This window comes from Phalacrocorax carbo, chromosome 21 (genome assembly GCF_963921805.1).
Source record: "Phalacrocorax carbo chromosome 21, bPhaCar2.1, whole genome shotgun sequence".
Lineage (NCBI taxonomy): Eukaryota > Metazoa > Chordata > Aves > Suliformes > Phalacrocoracidae > Phalacrocorax > Phalacrocorax carbo.
The window spans coordinates 3,294,861-3,311,484 of record NC_087533.1 but is presented as its reverse complement, the minus strand read 5'-3'; the positions used below and the strand labels follow the sequence as shown (position 1 = coordinate 3,311,484).

General features: G+C 59.9%; 2 protein-coding genes across 12 annotated transcripts in view; one reads left to right on the top strand and one right to left on the bottom strand.

Moving 5' to 3' along the window:
• Positions 1-5,886, top strand: part of LOC104049120 (opioid-binding protein/cell adhesion molecule homolog) — a 306,003-nt gene extending 300,117 nt beyond the window's left edge. For all 7 annotated transcript variants that reach the window (XM_064470912.1, XM_064470911.1, XM_064470916.1 and 4 more), the window contains one exon: positions 5,210-5,886. In XM_064470912.1, the coding sequence (XP_064326982.1) occupies positions 5,210-5,310 (101 nt within the window). In that variant the 3' untranslated portion in view covers positions 5,311-5,886. The remainder of the gene's footprint in view (positions 1-5,209) is intronic.
• A 5,751-nt stretch (positions 5,887-11,637) lies between these two features.
• Positions 11,638-16,624, bottom strand: part of LOC135316683 (protein CEPU-1) — a 354,709-nt gene continuing 349,722 nt past the window's right edge. For 4 of the 5 annotated variants that reach the window (XM_064470905.1, XM_064470908.1, XM_064470907.1 and 1 more), the window contains 2 exons: positions 15,006-15,038; positions 11,638-13,368 (listed from right to left, as the gene is read on the bottom strand). In XM_064470905.1, coding sequence (XP_064326975.1) covers positions 13,268-13,368; positions 15,006-15,038 — 134 coding nt within the window. In that variant the 3' untranslated portion in view covers positions 11,638-13,267. The remainder of the gene's footprint in view (positions 13,369-15,005; positions 15,039-16,624) is intronic. The other variant, XM_064470906.1, reaches the window with a different exon arrangement.

The window sequence follows — 16,624 nt, the reverse complement described above, 5'->3', positions numbered from 1 at the left end:
GTGACAGAGAGAGGGACAGAGACACGGGAGGTGGGGGGAGATGGACAGTGATGCACACCAGCAGAGGGAAAAAATAGGGAGGTGGACAGAGAGTCAGGGAGCAGGAGGTGAAGTGGAGGCAAACGGGGCGGGGAGAGGGAGATGTGGGGAGAGGGATGAGGGGAGGGACAAGAAGGGACCAGGACAAAGAGGGAGAGACATGGTGAGCACGTGCAGGCTGGCTGCCTAGACAGCGGCGCACGGAGAGCACATAAACCAGCCATCGCCAGAGACGGAGAGAGACAAAGGCAGAGGGGGGGCATGCACAGAGGGTGACAGAAAGGGACTGAGGCAGAGACGGGGGAACGAGGGACACGCAACAACGGTAATGGGGGGGGGGAGGAGAGAAAGGGATATGGGGAAAGGAAGACCATGAGGAGGGAGAGACACGGAAAGAGTAATGGGGCCAGAGAAAGAGCGGGGGGTGGTGGTGCAGAGGCGTGGGAATGGAGAGAGGGGTGCAGACCAAGGTGGAGATGGACCATGAGACCCCCCACAGAGAGAGAGGGGGACTCAGGGACAAATACAGGCAGAAACTATGAGACAGGGAGACACAAAGACACACCCACAGAGAGGCAGCAAAAATAAGGGAGATGCAAAAAAAAAAAGTAAGGAGGGGACCAACAGAGGAACGGGCAGGCAGGCACTGAGAGAGATGGGGGGGGGAGGCAGAGGCACAGATGAGGATGGACCTGGACACTGAGAAAGGGGACGAGGGACAAACAGGGACACGGAGTGGGGGGGCAGGTGGAGGGCCAAGACTGACAAAGGGACCCCAGCACCGAGGCAGACTGAATGAGATGCCCTGAAGGACAGAAAGTCCAAGACCCAGAGGGAGATGTGGAGGCAGGAGGAGAGGCTGAGGCAGACATGGAGGGAAAGGATCGGGGCGGGGGGGGGGGGGGCGGCTGTGGACGGAGGGATGCCAAGGCCCTGGGATGACATGGGGATGGGGTGGCATCAGGAGACTGACCTGGACATATGGGTGCTGGGGGAGATGGAGGGTTGTCGAGGGAGACCAACGCCAATGAGGGGAGTCAGGGCAAGAGGGGTGCCCACGGACAGAGAGAGATGAGGATGGAGGGAATAAGGCAAACAGAGACAGGCAGAGAACCATGCCAGGAGGGAAACAGAGGCGTAAAGGCTGAGAGACACCCAGGAGGGTGAGGGGTCGAGCTGGATGGAAAGACGGACAGGAAGACAGAAGTGAGGACAGGGGAAGACACTGTAAAACACAGGCAGGGGAAGAGAAGAGGACACAGAAGATGGCAGAAATGCACAGGGATGGAAGGAGAGGGACAGACAGTGAGTGGCACAGGCAGACGCAAGGAGACATGGCTGCAGAGGGAGACAGACAGACATAGAGGGGGGCACAGAGACGGGGCGACATGGAATGGGAACAACTGGGATGCTAAGAGAGACAAACAGGGATCAAGAGGGAAAACTGGGGACAGAATGAGATGCAGAGGCAGGCAGGGAGACAGCAAAAGACCTCATCTCATGCTTGATCTGTGCCTGCCTGACCTCCTGTTTCCCTGGCTGCCCGCCTTGCTACTTCTTGCTCTGCTCCTCTACCAACCCACCTGCCTGCCGATCTACCTTGTGATGCCGCAGGGGTCCCATCCTACCCGCCTCTCTGCACCATGCTGACGGTCTTCCCACCTCTCGGTCTCCGTCCCTCGCTCAGCCTGTGGTACCCACCCTCCTAGGCTTCCCTCTGCCCATCCTGCTGCCTCCCCGGCACACCCTCCAGCCCTCACACGTGTGCTCCTTGCCTGCCTGCGGCCACTGCCCAGCCTCCTGTTCTGCCTACCCACCAACCTGTGCCTGTCCCAATGGGTGGCTATGTCCCTGCCCACCTGCTGCGATGGCTGGGTCTCTGGACGGACCCCCACCGACCGAGCCGTCCTTCCTCCTCGCTGTCTGGGGGATGCTAGCCCTGCCTGGCTATCCGTTAGTCGGCCAAGCCACCTCTCCGGCTACCTCTTCACAGCACCCCACCCAGCTGTCTACCTACCCAGCTTCTGAGCCGGCCTGCCGGCCACCCAGCATCGTTGGAAGAAATCCCTGCTGCTCAGCCACCCATCTCCCGTGGGGATGTGCTCCTGCCCTTGCCTTCTCTCTGCTGACTGTCCTGCCCTGCTCACTCTCTGCCCATTCCACCACCCAACCATCTACCTACCCATCCCCTACCCTACCTACCCATCTCTTCCCACCTGCCTAATGTGGTGCCCAAGAGCCCCGCTGCGTGCCTTGGCACACCTGGGCCTCTCCCTCTCCCCAAGTAGAATACACCAGAATAGACTATTTCCATTGGAAGGGCCCTACAAAGATCAGCTGGTCCAACTGCCCGACCACTGCCGTGTCTGACCAAGTTAAAGCATGTTATTAAGGGCATTGGCTTAATGCCTCTTAAATAGTGACAGGCACAGGTTATCAACCCCCTCTCTAGGAAGCCTGTTCTGGGGTTTGATCATCCTCTCACTAAAGAAATGCTTCCTCATGTTCAGTCTAAACCTTCCCCCACACATCCTCGAGCCATTCCCATGCATCCCGTCCCTGGATCCCACGGAGAAGAGCTCAACACCTCCCCTCTCTGCTTCCCCTCCTCCGGAAGCAGCAGAGTGCTGTTAGGTTGCCCCTCATCCTCCTCCTCCTAACTAGATCAACACAAAGTCCTTGGCCACTCGAAAGCACATTCTGCTAAACAACAGCTCCCTGAATAGCTTAAAGTTTGCTTTCCTGAAGTCCATGGAGGGGGCAAACGCCACTGCCCATTTTTTTTTTTCTCATGATGCTGAACATTTTAAACCCTCTCATTTCATGACACCCATGGACAAGACGCTCACCCGCCATCATGTGTCCCACGAGCCCTTCTCTAGCTAGTACAAAGAGACAGCCTAGGAGGGCGCCTTCCCTAGTTGGCTCCCTGAGTACTTGTGACGAGAAGTTCTCGCCTACAAACTTCAAGCCTTTCCAAGGCCTGCTGATCACAGCGGTAGGGTAGTCCCAGTTGACATCTGGGAAGTTGAAATCTCCCATAAGGCCAAGGGCTACCGATCCAGACATTTCTCCTAAGTGCCTATGGAACAACCGACATCCCAGCTGGCAATCTGTACACCATGGTGTCTTCTTGCCTCTTAGTTGCTCTTTGCTGGACCTCATCCCTCCAGCCCTCCCAGCCTTCTAAGGCCATAACACTGTCTCCCTCTACGGCTGGCTATTCATTTCTTTAGACCAGCTACTGATCTACCTGGCCAGAAAAACCACGCTCTCTCTGCCTCCCTCTCAGCATCTGTCTACCAAGCTTCCTTGCTGGGCGTCTTAGGCTCGCAGCATGGCTGGGGAGCTGCCGGACGCCCCGGTCCCTGCCCAGCGCCACAGCCCCACTCTGTCCCTAACCCTCCAGCCCTTGTCGTCTCCTCCTACCCTCTCCACAGGCATAGGTCTCCTCCGGGCCCCCTGCCTGCCCCTCGACAGACTGCTGGGCAGCCGTCCCCGCTTCCCTCGCTGTGCCTGGCTGGCTGCTCTGAGCCTGACCGTCACCCTCATGCGCTCAACAACCCAAATCCCTACAAAAAAAAGCCCTCAGCCAACAAGATGCAACAACCCTCCCCTCCAAATGCATAACCTGATGGCCGCCTGCCCATATCCTCTTTCTCCTCCTCCTCTTCCTCACCTGGCCTGCCTGCCAAGGACCATCCCCCCACACCCCACAGCCCTAAAACATCCCCACGTACCTGAAGCTCCACGCACCCAGATGCTGCTGTCTCCTGCATCGTTGCGCCTTTATTGCCAGCTGCCAAGTACCGAGGTCTCCAACCCCCTCCGTCCCCAGCAGCTCTCCCGTGGCCATTTGCATCTTGCTGACTGTGAAGTTGCACTTGTGTCCCGCGCCCCGACCCACCACCTGCATGCACACCCAGCCTCTCCCAGTGGCATGTCGCTGTCGCTCGGATCTCGTCCGCGGGCCTAGACGTGCTGGCCAAAACGCAGGCTTCCTCTGCACGACGGGCATCCCGGCAGCCTCCCTCACCGCTCGTCCTCGCCGCTCTGCCCCGGGTAAGGGCATCCGGCTGCTCAGCTTCGCCACCGCTCCCCTGGCTGTCCTACACACCTAGCAGGAACAAGCCCCTCATCAGCCCACTGCGATAGCGCTGGCTGTGCCCCTCCTGGCACCCCAAAGCCCCACGGCCCCCAAGATGGTGCCACCTCCTCGCCCCACCGTCAGCCAGCAGGTCTTGGAGAGGCTCAGTCCCGTGCCAGCCCTCCCTGTCCTGTGCCATGGGCAGACCTGTGGCAACCTACATGCAAGCATGACATCTAGGCAACTAAGTCTGCTGCCCAGAAGTTAAAAAAAAAACCAAAACACCCTGAAGGCACAAGGCGCTGGGGTTCTCCCAGGGCATGCTCCTCGCCCTGATGTATCCCCAGCATGCTGAACCCCTTAATCTACCCGCTCATCCTCATGGGCCTCCTCAGCCATCACTACCTCCCCCGTGACTCCTGTACGCCATGGGCAGAAGGGCTAGTCCCACCCAAAAAAAAGCGAGATGCCACATTCCCTCTGGCCTCCTTCTGCACGCTCCCTGGCATCCCCTGCCTCACCCGCCCTCCACACCCCTCCCTGCCTCACCAGCATCTCCCTCGTGCCCCTGCTAAGGACGTGCCTGTACCCAGAAGGCGGACAAAACTGTGTCCTCATGTGGAGCCCTGCTCAGCTCCTGCTGGCTCGGGGACCCTCATTTCCCAGCAGGGATGTGGGGCATGGCTGCTCCTACCTGTGGGGCCTGATCCCTCCCTGACCTGCTGCTGCACGGCATCCCCCAAGGACTGTGCCCTCCAAGTGTGGTGGGGCTGGACTGGCACCTGCCCGGGGCATCGTCCTCCTCAAACAAGGACCGTATCACCCCTAACTGTCCCTTGAGCTCCTTGCCTACCTCCTCGAGACCACCTGGACCCCACACCGGCCATGCTCATCAAACAATAGGCAAAAGCAGCGTGCCTGCCTGGGAGGGGACCGCAGCACCTGGCTGCCCAGCACAGCGGGGCGGGATGGGGCTGCACAGGGATGATGAGGAGGGCATTGACCTTCATGCAACAAAACGGCTGCTGACACTTGCTGCAAGCCCTAACGCTGTCCCTTGTCTTGCCCTTCTCTCCTGCACAGGGCCCGGAGCGGTGCATGACGGTGGCAACGCGGCGTCCCGGCTGGCCGCCAGCCTCTGCCTCTGGGCCGCCCTCCTCGTTCGCCTCCTCCTCGACTTTTGATAAGGGAGCGGAGGGTCCCGGGAGGCCCCCGCCGCGCCTCTCCCCCGCCGCGGGCTCAGCCTGCCACGCCGCCCGGGGACTCCTCGCCGTCGGCCGGGCGATGCGCTGGAGGACGGGCGGCGGCGCCGAGCGTCCGAGGATGGCCGCATCTCCCGCGTGCCGGGATCGTTCTCGCCGCTGGTTACGCTGTACAGATCCCACCACGTGCCACCAGACTGTCACCCGCCACCATCACCCCGGGGACGCGGTCCGGCACGGACGGGGCTCCCCGCAGCCACCTCGTCCCCGACGCAGGGGGGTGTGGAGCCACCGGGGTGGGCGCCACCCAGAGCTGTCACCGGGGATGTCCGTCTCGTCATCTTGCTAAGCCACCTATGCCCAAAAAGACCCCACTGTTGAAGCCCCCCGGCTCTGCCTTCAGCCCTCTCGGTCCTGAATGTCAGCTGTTGCCACCAAAGCCCTGATGGCGCTGGCCCCCACCGCCTGGCCTCGCCTCTGCTCCTGGGCCCTGCCCACTCCCTGAAGCCTTTTCCAAGGGGGTCACCCGATGCAACCAGTTATCCTTCAAGGGTCAAACATCTCCTGCTAACATCATAAACCGCCCCGCTCCTCCCAAACCTCCTCACCTTCCCGAGGGCGCGAGGCTGCTCTCCCAGGAAAATGAGCCTTGGGGGACCGCCGCTGGCCCTCGCAGGGACTAGAGCCTTCCGACTGCCCCAGCGCACCAGGACAGCACCCGTCCTTGCTCCGGACCCTGCCCGCTCCGCTGCTGCCCCGCTGATGGCAGGACCTGCCCCACCATGCTCACCCTGATGCGCTGCCAGCACGTGTCGGGGAGGTTCCTCTGGGCTTGTTTTCCAACCTGCGCCTCAAAAGCACAGCACCACCGGCACTGGGCGGAGGCACTAAACAGCACAGCAAAACACCAGGTGACAAAGCCCTTTTCCTACAGCTCCGACGCTCCCGCCCATCTGCAGGTGCCCAGAGGGGATGGGACCACGTACGCCCAGCCTCGAGGTTGGCACAGCGGCTGTTCCGCGGCTCATCTCCCAGCGTGGCCTCCCCATACCATCCCGCTGAGTGTCTCTGCCTCCCTGAGGGACGGAAGAACCGTGGACACCCCTCACCTCCCCCCCCAGCTGCAACACACGCTGCAAACCCCTGACCGAGGAGGCGCTGGTGTGTTTGACCCTGCAGAGGTGGCTCAGGCTCCATGGATTCATTGTGCTGGCACGGCAGGGATAAGGACAGCGCCTATGTCCCTCACTGCTTGCCGCTCCGCCTTGCTGCGACATGCCATCAGCGACAAACTGGCTGCATCCAGACTCTCTGCTTCCTCCAGCCATCCTGGGAACCTCTGCCTCCACCCCCGTCCCTGCTGCCCATGACAGCAGCCATCTGGCTGCCATGCGTAGGAGCCCACGCACCCCACAGTGCCCTGTGCTGTGGCCCCCCCTCTCTGGGTGTGTGGCAGAAGCCCCGAGCCTTGTAGCCAACCCGGAATGCCTTGGGGCTGCTGTCTGGGGATGGACGCGCCCATTCTGCGCCTGAAAAGTCACATGCGGCACCAGACGCCTCCGGCAGGGACACAACTCTACAGCGACCCGCTGAGCAAGCACACAAAGCATCCTCCTGTCCTGACCCAATGCCTCCCCGCGCCTTGCCTCTGCCTTCTCCCTCCATAACCAAGGTGGCTTAAAAGCAATGGCCCTGCACACGCCAACTTTCCCACGCACCCTCTGCTGCTGCTGAACCCTCCTTACCCGCCATCCCACTTTCTGTGGCTGCGAGGAAGCCGGGCTGATGTGCCTCAGCACGCAAGATGATATTAAAAAAAACAAAACCCTGACATCCAGGCTGGGTCGTGCTGCTTCCCCATCGCCTATGCAGCGCGACCCCGCCTTGTCCCTGCTCTCATGGGCTGCCCAGGACCCGCACCAAGGGCCCCGCACCAAGGCTGTTGCAACAAACAAAAGCAACAGCTACAAGAAAAAAATATCTCACTGGATGTTCAACATGTACCATGGCTGATGATGATTGGCAAAACCCACTGGCCCGAGGCAGGGGGGCTGCTCCGGCGCTGGCCCAACACGCTGGCTTACCTGATGGGCAGGGATCTGGCACGGCACGGCACTGACCGGGCGAGTCCGCGTCCCGCGGTCCCTGCGGTGCTGCTCTGCTGCTCCGCCGGCGGCAATCCCGGTCCTAGCCCACGGCCCATCGCAGAGCGGGGACACCACCATCTTCAGCTGGCACGTCCTTCCCCATGCACCCGCTCCAAAAATACCATTGAGGTGCGGGAGATACCCCGGCGCCTTTCCCTGTCCGCGCCTCCCCGCGGTGGCCCGTCCCCACCGCCTCCCAGCGCCACATTTCTCTCTCCTGATGGCAGAAGATCTGAACTAGCCCCAGACACGCGGGGCCAGAGGCTGTGGCGTATCAGAGGGCGGAGGCAAGAGCAGTGAGACGCCGCGACGTGCACCGAGGCTGGCAGAGCCGGGGCCATCCCCCCCCTCCCCATGCCCCTCCATTCTTCTCCTCCCTGGGCTGGGTCGGCTCCCCTGTCCTTCTCCGCCAGGACGGCGCTCGACTTTCTCGTGCCGTGTAACGTGCCATTGTGAGGACCGTGTTGGCTGTCGCGGCCGGCCCCGCTGCGGCTCGGCTGGGCAGCGGACCCCTTCGCGACCGCTGCTCTCCGCGTTCGGACGCTCGGGGGGCAGCCAGGCGCCCGGGGCAGGGGGAGCGCGGCTCCCAGGTGTCTCCTGCCGACGGCCGCGACGTCCAGTCTTGAGTTTCCGTCGATCGTTGTATTCCAAGGGTGGCTATACTACCTGAGATTTGTGCATGTTACATTGTAGTTGTAACCTTTTCTAATTCGGCAAGAATAAGAGATGGTTGTGATTGTGCAGTGTATCAATAAAGTTTGACGAACTTTGTACCTTCAGGGCTTTGCTTCGCGGACCCCCGTGTGGCCCGGGGAGGGACATGGTGCCCACTGCGCTGAGCCGGGTGGGCTCCTGAGCGCCCGCGACCTCCAGCGCTCCTGCAGCCTCACCCAACGCTTAGTTGGAGCATCTTTTGATCTCCCTGAGACAGCGACACTTCAAGCTCCCCAACTGGGGGCCCGCTGCTGGTCGGGCCGTCCCTTGCCCCATCTCCCGCCTCCCCTGGAACCAGCCTTGCGGCTCCGCCGATGGGTCCCAGGTCCCGCCTGCCTCCATCCCTTGGCCGCCGATGAGCACGTACCTGTTGACGACCCCCTGCACGGTAAGGACCGGCTTTGCTTTCATCGCTCACCTACATTCAGCAGAAGCGGCATGACTGGGGGCCTCCTTCCAGTGACCAAGCTGCTCCCAGCATCTCCTCCATCGTCTTGTAACAACGCTCTGACAACTAAACCTACCCCCCCCCCGCCATGGCAAGGGACGCATCTGCAGGCGACACGCTCCTAAGGGTGGTTTGCTTCTATCACGATCTCACGGCATGTGACATGGACAAAATGTCTTCCTCAAAGGACAAAGATGGTGAAGACCAGGAGGAGACGCAGCCACGATCCTCAGCATCTTCCCGGCCCAGCTACCATCTCGCCTTTAAACCGCCGGGCTGAGGTGTTACGCTGTACCCCGTGCCCCCCTGGGGACGCCGCACTTTTCTACCCCATCAACTGGGGAAAAAAGAAATAAAAACCATTCAACAAGCGCCGCTAACGTGGGGCCGGCTGCTGCCAAGCGCCGAGACCCACGTCTCGCCAGCCAGCTCAGGTGTGAGCCAGGGACGGCCGTTGCCTGAGCGTCTCCGGGTGCCTGGTCCCCTTGCTGCTGTGCCACCAACAGAGCTTGCGTGGCCACCGAGTCACGCTCAGGATAAGAGCCCATTTCCCTAAGGAGATCCCAAGGCTGATGCCCCTCAGCTGTATGTCGCAGGATGGGAACGCCTCTGGGGGCACCTGGGGCAACCACAGGGGGAGTGGGGGGACTAGGGGCTGCAGGACGATGCCAGATGCATCGGGGGGGTGCAATCCCCTCGGAGGGAGCAGGCCTCTCTCTGCCTTCCCTGACACACAGATGAAAAGCCTGGTCCTGAGAGTTTATCCCCAAATTCTGCAGCAAACTGCTTTCCTGCTGACGGCGGGTGCTTGTGCGCAGCAGTCGGCCAAGCAAACGGCTCCATCCCGGGACCACTACAAACTACCGCAGCTCCAGACATCAGGACTGTCTCTGCTGTCCCCCTCAGGTGACCCTGGCAGAAAGGTAAGCACTTCCCAAAAACCCACCAGCCTTCCTGGGATGGGTCTGGGAGGGGAGAGCTGCCCGCCTGCCCCATGCTGCCCCGGCACCCCGCGGCTCTCTGGGCTGGCAGAAAGCCTCCCAACCTCGAGCATGGGATGAGCTACATCCTAACCTCCACGCTCCCTTTTGCATCAGTGCTGGGGCCCCAGACAAGAAGCCTTCCCCGATATTCCCTGCAGCAAGGCGAGTGTGGGCACCCATTGTGGGAAACCCTCTGTTTTGAGCCACTTTCAAAATAAAACCCCACATGGGAGCCAGGACTGGTACAATATAACTACAGGTGCCATGAAGGAGCGCTCGCCTCTTGCACGCAGTCCCTGGCATTAGCATTCTCACTAATGAAAGTGAGAAACCCCTACAGACGCCCGAATGCCCCAGCTCACGGCATGGCCCAACACCTCACCTACATCACCCCCTTTTATATGAGCGTCGAGCACTGGGGGAGGCGACACGGCCCCTTCCCGGGTCGAGGAGGGGTTTCCTCCATGGCCCTTGGCAGCACCCAGCCTGTGTCTAAGAACAAGGACCACAGTTGTTACATCCATGACATCCATCCTTCCCCCTCCCAACAAGACACGTGTCAATAAATACATACATAAATGCATCCATCAACCAGCCTCTCCCTCTTTAACTTGCTCTCTGTCCCTCAAACCCTGCCACCTGACGCCCTTTGCGACCTCACCTAGAGCACCACAAAATTTGACATTAAAGGGTGAGAGAGTGAACCCCGGTACCTCCATACCCACCCTTGGGTGCCGGGTCACACCCTTCCCCACGTCACCGAGCATCCGGGTGCCAAGCTTCTTCTACCATGACCATCCCTGCCTGGGACTCCTAAGACCCCACACCATTTTTTTTTTCCCTGGGAGAGGGATATCTGCTGCCAAGGACAAAGGTGGCCGCAACACACTCTCCTATAAACCACGGGGGCCGGGAGTGCCAGCTCAGCACACCCCCACGGGGCTGGGCTGGCCAGCCACCTCCTCCTGTGCCATCCTGACCCTGCGATGCAGAAAGCTGCTCGCGCCCAGCCGTCCTGTCCCCCGTCCCTCACTTGGGATGTGCCGTGAAGCCGTAAGGGCACGGCCTTCCCTTTCCCGGCAGCGGTATCCCTCAGCTGCCACACGTCACACCACAAAGCAACACCTCGCCATCCCTTTTGCTCTCTCCCCGTTTTACGTGCCCATTTCTTGAGCTGCACAAACATAGGGCGAAGAAAAAAAAGAAAGAAAAAAAACCAACCAAACACAAAATCCCCCCAAAACCAATTCTGCCATCGCTACCGACCAGCTTCTAATCCTACAAAAACATGCCAGACTCCTTGAGGAAGCCCGTGGCCTGGAGGCTACAGTTGAGGCCGAGGACCAAACACACCGAGGAACCTTCTGCAAATCAGCCCAAAACCCCAAAACACCAGCCCAGACAAGCCCCGACGCACACCTGGCCCCGTGTGGGCCGTCAGGTTACACCTGCACCCAGACACGTGGCTCCGTCCCGCCGTGCTTCACCCGTACTCAGCTTTGCACGGGGGCACCCGGTTTCCTACACCCACCTCGCATTGCTCCGTCTCTCCTTCCCGCGGGACTGGCTTCGGCCGCTCCGCGAGCATCCCCCGCAACGTCGCGCCGCCGGGGCAAAGGGCTACACGGAAACCTTTCGGGGTCCTGAGCGGGATCCTGCGTGGTGGGAATAGGGCAGAGCTGCGCCCCACGCCCTCCCCGTCTACTCACCAAAGCCTTACCTTGCGACAGCATCCCGCGGGGGCTCGCCGGCGAGTTCCGGGCACCGTCTCTCCGACGCTCTCCCGGCCCGGGGCAATGATTCGGTGCTCCCACCCGGCATCCCTCTCCCGGCATCCCTCCCTCCGTCCCTCCCTGTCCCCACCGGCGCGGGGGCGGGGGCGGGCGCAGGGCGGCCCCGGCCCCCCGCGGCAATGAGCACCACAACCAGACGGAGCGGCCACATGGAACAATCGTTTTAATGGATAGGCAGAGAGAGCCCCCTCGCCGCCCGCCCGCCCGCGCCCGGGCCCCCCGCACGCCCCCCGCCCGCCGTCGGCCACGGGGAAGGAAAGGAAACCGAAGGAGGAAAACCGACCGCGGGGGGAGACTCCCCGCCGAAACGTACCGCGAGTCGACTGGTCCCGCGCCTCGGCCGACGGCTCGGCCGCCCCCGCCGATCGCTTCGCCTTCTTTTCCTTTTTTTTATATATATATACACACACACACGCACGCGCACACACACACATATACATACATATATATATATATAAAAAAATAGAAAACTGAGCTATATAGATCTCCCTCTGTCCCTCGGTTCGCTTTACTCCGCCGCAAAGGGGCCGGGGCCGCGCGGTGAAAGGCGACGGAGAGGGGCCCCGGCCCCCCGCGGCCCTTCGTCCCCGGCACGCCGGCGACACGAGGACGGAAAGGCGAGGGGATTCGGGGACGCGTGGACCGAGACGCTCGTCTCGTTGAGGACCGATACACACCTAACTCCATATACAGCATGCAGTAATGGCAGCGGAAGGACCCTGCTGGGAACCGTGGCTAGAACGCTAACAAAAAAAAAATTTATATATATATATGTATATTTATATATACTGTATATATATATCCCATAAAAAGATTCAGCGTCTCCCTCCGCCTAGATGCGCGGCAAGCGGCGCCCGTGCCCTTGGCAGGAACTGTTCGGACGACCGCTTTTTGGGCCGGTTTCGGGGGGGGTTTGGTGCGGGACTCCTCCTCCTCCTCCTCCTCCATGCTGACTCGCCGAGCTCGCAAACCTCCTTGGCCGGTCGCTTCCTCGGGTGCGCAGCACTCGGCGAACCAATCTCTTCTCTCCGCTTGCTCCCCCTCTCCTTTCTGGATTTGTTTCTTTCTCATTCTCTTTTTTTTTTTTTTTTCTCCCCTCTTTTTTGCATTTCTGTTTTTTAGGAACTAAGAGTTCTAGGCTCGTATCAGAAAATATAATTAATAAAATTAACCATGACTCAGAATCTCTTATCATTCACGATGTCCGCGGGTGGTACGATGAACGCGTGGCTCGACGCCGGTCTCCTTCCTCCCTTTCCGTTCGTGGTGGCGTGGTAACTGTTGAAGATCTATATATATATATATATATATATATGTATACGTGGATATATATATATATATTCTGGAACACAAATGGCGGCACGGTCCATGAGAAGACGGGGAAATCTCGGCAAAGAACAACTCCGGACAGAGGGGTCCCCGTGGGAGGGGGCTGGCGGGCGGGGGTGGCGAAGGGGACAGGGGTGGGGGGGAGCGCCACGCCCCGACGGCCCCGCCCATCCTCCGCACTGGCCCGCGGCAGAGAACGGCGAAACCGGGGGGGAAAAAGGGGTGGGAGGCAAAAAGAAAAATAAAATAGGGGGAAAAGAATAAGACTCAGTCGCGTTGCATCTTCAGCAGGAAGCCTTGGATTATTTTTTTTTTTTCCCTCTCTCTCCTTTCCAAATTCCCGTTGCGGTTTTTTGCGTGTTTTTCCTCAATCCCCCTCCCCCAGGTGGCCTGGCCGGATACTCTCTCAATTCTTATGATTATTTTCGGAAACGGTGAACACTTCTTCTTTTTCTTCCTCTCCTTTCTGCTTGCGCTCGCTGGCCGTGGTCGTCGCCACCGCTGCTCCGCGGGCCGGCTCTTGGGTCAAAACTGGCGGACGAGCTGGGCGAGCGGGAGGGCCAGCAGCCACGCGCAGGCGCCTCGCCGCCACGCGCCGTTGTTGCCGTCGTGCACTGCGCCGGGGCCTGCGGCAAGGGAGAGGAACGCCGGCTTGGTTAGCCACGACGCCAACAAAACCCATCAAGCAAGCAAACAAACCCAACAAACCCACACCGTCTGGGCCCCCGGTGCTATTGCGCATGGTGGCATTGCCCCGTGCAAGAGCTCCCCGGGCCACCCCAATCCACCCACGCCGTCCTTGAGAACACGGCACCAGCCAACCCCATCTTTGGGACACACCCCGCCGTGGTCCCGCTTCAGCCCCGAGTCCCCATCCCAAGACCATCCCCTGCTCGTTGCCGCCAACCGACCTCCTCCAACCCCTCCTCCAAAATCCGTCCAAGTTCCCAGCCACACTTGTAGGGGAGATGATAGCTTTTGCCCACCACTGCCCACACTCGGCCAGGCACGGGGGTGACCACCCCATGGTCTTCCTTGGGGGGCACAATCACCACCTGCCCGCCCCACAGAGACACCACCACCAGCACTACACTCAAGACTCGGTGTTTTGCACCTCCCCAGAGCTGGTGTGGGCCTCACCACTGACAACAGGCTCTGCCCAGGGGCCCGGACCTTCTCAAGAAGAACAAGATGGGTTGAGGAAGGTGGTCAAGAAGATCCAAGACCATCCATGCCTTTGGGGATCACAGGGGGTGAGGAGCTCATAGCTCACCATGGGATAGGATGTGGAGAATGTCTGACCCAGTGGCTTTCACCAAAACACCCCAAACAGTTGACCCAGGGATACACTAGGCTGGGAAAAGATGTCAGGAAGGCATCCAGGCTGGTGCGCTCTTGGAGCGGGGCTGCTCACAAGGTCTGATCAACCTGTGCTTTTGAAACCCCAGGACTCATCCCCTCGCTTCAAAGCCCGACGGGGGCACTGAGAACCACTAACCACTTGGTCTCCTGCCAGTAGCACTCTTCCGACACACTCACAGACACCTCGCAACGCCTCCCACTTAGCCCCAAATCTTGGCATTGGCTGGGAAGCCATGCGCAAGGGCAGATCTGGAGATGCAACAGCTACCTCCATAGCCCTCCCAACATCTACGAGTCATCCCGAGGGCTGGCCACTCAGTGCATCACAAATGAAGCCACCTGGCTGTGGAGCCCCAGAATCAAGATGACACCAAGCCAGCTGGCCGGGTAAGATTGCATAGGAGAGTGCCGGCCACAAATAACGCCAAGAAGAGGACCGGACGCCTCGCCACCCCTACCTCATCCCGGAAAAAAGGCACTAGGAGCATCCCAGAGGAGGAAGGACCTGCCACAAGGCTCATTTACACATCAAAATGGGGAAAGCGGACGACAGAGACATCCCTGCTTTCGCCCTGGTGACAGGAGAGCGCAGCGGCGATGGGGAGGGAGCGCGGGAGCGGGGGAGCGCGGTGAGGGGACAAGGCATGCAGAGGGCACAGACCACCACCGGACGGGCACAGTAGGCTGGCGGGGAGGAGGCAGCATGGGAGGGCAGCTAGACAACAGCAAGAAAGCCCTATTTCATTGCTATACCAGCGGGAGTGGTGGGGTGGTGGGGCGGGAGGTCGAGGCAGCGGGTGCCACGGCTCCCCCCGGGACAATGTGGGGCGGGAGCTGGAGGGGCCCACGGGGAAATGGAGCAGGGGGAGCGCTGGCATTGCAGGGGCCCCAAATTACTGACCTTTCCAGGGTGTCAGAGCGGTAGTTGTCTCTTCTAAAAATTAAAGAACAAGCGAAAGTTAAGGCAAAAGGGCAATGGAAAGCATAGGCTCGAGACGTTTCGCTCAGCCTGCCCTTGACCTGGGGACGGGAAAAACAAGCAGATGGGGTAGCAAGTGCTGCCCGAATCGTGCCCTGGTCCTCTGGGGCCACACTCGCCCTGTCCGGGAAGAGTACTACATGAGCTGAGACGAGCCACCTGCGGGACCCCAAACCTGGGGCAGGGGCCTGGCAAAGTCTGAAGTCGCACCCCCAAGCAAAAAGCAGAGCTCAAGGGCTCCCATTTGGGTGATTCTGGGGGTTTGGCTCTGTTCCACTCCAGTATGGATTCGGGGCCCATCCCTCTGAGTAACCCTGCGACATCCCAAATGGATTTTTCGCCTGACACCAGCCTCTGGGAAGCGACATGGACCGCGCGATGAGGGAGAGGCAGAGGGCTTTTTTCCCCCCCCCGAACTCCACAAAATGATGTGGTTTCACCGAGCACTCCATCACATCACAGACAGCACCAAATGAGCCGCTGAATGAGGCAGCAGGCCTATAATAACAAGTGCTACATGTTAAATAAAGCAGGAGTTGACCTCCTTGAAAAATTAGATTAAAAAAAGGATTAAAAGATGTACGCTACATTAGCCTCTGTCACGCAGCCCCAGAAAGGCTCATGTCATGGTACCCGCAGGGATTAAACCTCCATCTGGGGAGGGGAACCCCCAAACACTCACTCAGCCGCAGGAAAAGGGGGTACGCACAAAATTGGCCCCCAAAACCGCACGAGTGAGATGTTTCTCGTGCAGGAGGTTGCGCAGCCATCGCATGCCACGTCCCTCTAATCTTTCATTACGATAAATAAAGGCACATTAATCGCTGGACCGAAGATCCGGTTGCTTAGGGACCAGCGCGCTCGGCCCGATGACGCCCGATAGCGGCGCGCAGGGCCACCCGTGCTGCTGCTAATAACGGGGGGGGCTGTTCCCGATGGTGCCGGGGACCCCTGCGCCAGGAGATGGGGGACCCCTGTGCATCACGGTCCCCTCGAGTCTGCTGTGGATTGGGGGGGCCGTGGGGAACCATTTCCCCTCCAGGGGACTCAATTAATAAAGACTGAAAGGATCATTTAATCAATGTGGCTTTATGGAAATTACGGCTGGTCAAAGGACTCCGATTTCATTCCCTGGTGGGAGTCACAGTCAGGCCGACAAAGCTGAGGGGGATCATGAAATAGGCTTAGACTTCGGCAGCGTGCTTCACTGTGTCCCGCCCGACGCTGCTATACGGCATGAGTCATGCAAAACATCGCTCATGGGTTAGAAACCAACTACCTGACAGCTCTCAAAGCTGTCAGCAGGGAGCTGTCTTTAATCTGGGGGGGCTTTTTATCCAGGCTCCATCTGCGGATGCCAGAGCGAGGTCCTATGCTACTTAAGATTTCAACCCCATAAACCCATAGGGAGCCTACAGCATCGAGGCTGAGCGCGTACACGTAAACCCAGGCTACACCGGGCGTTTGGTACAGCCACCCTAAGGACAGGCCTGGGCCAGGGCTGCCTCTGATGGACACAAAGGTGTCTGTCTCCCTGAAAA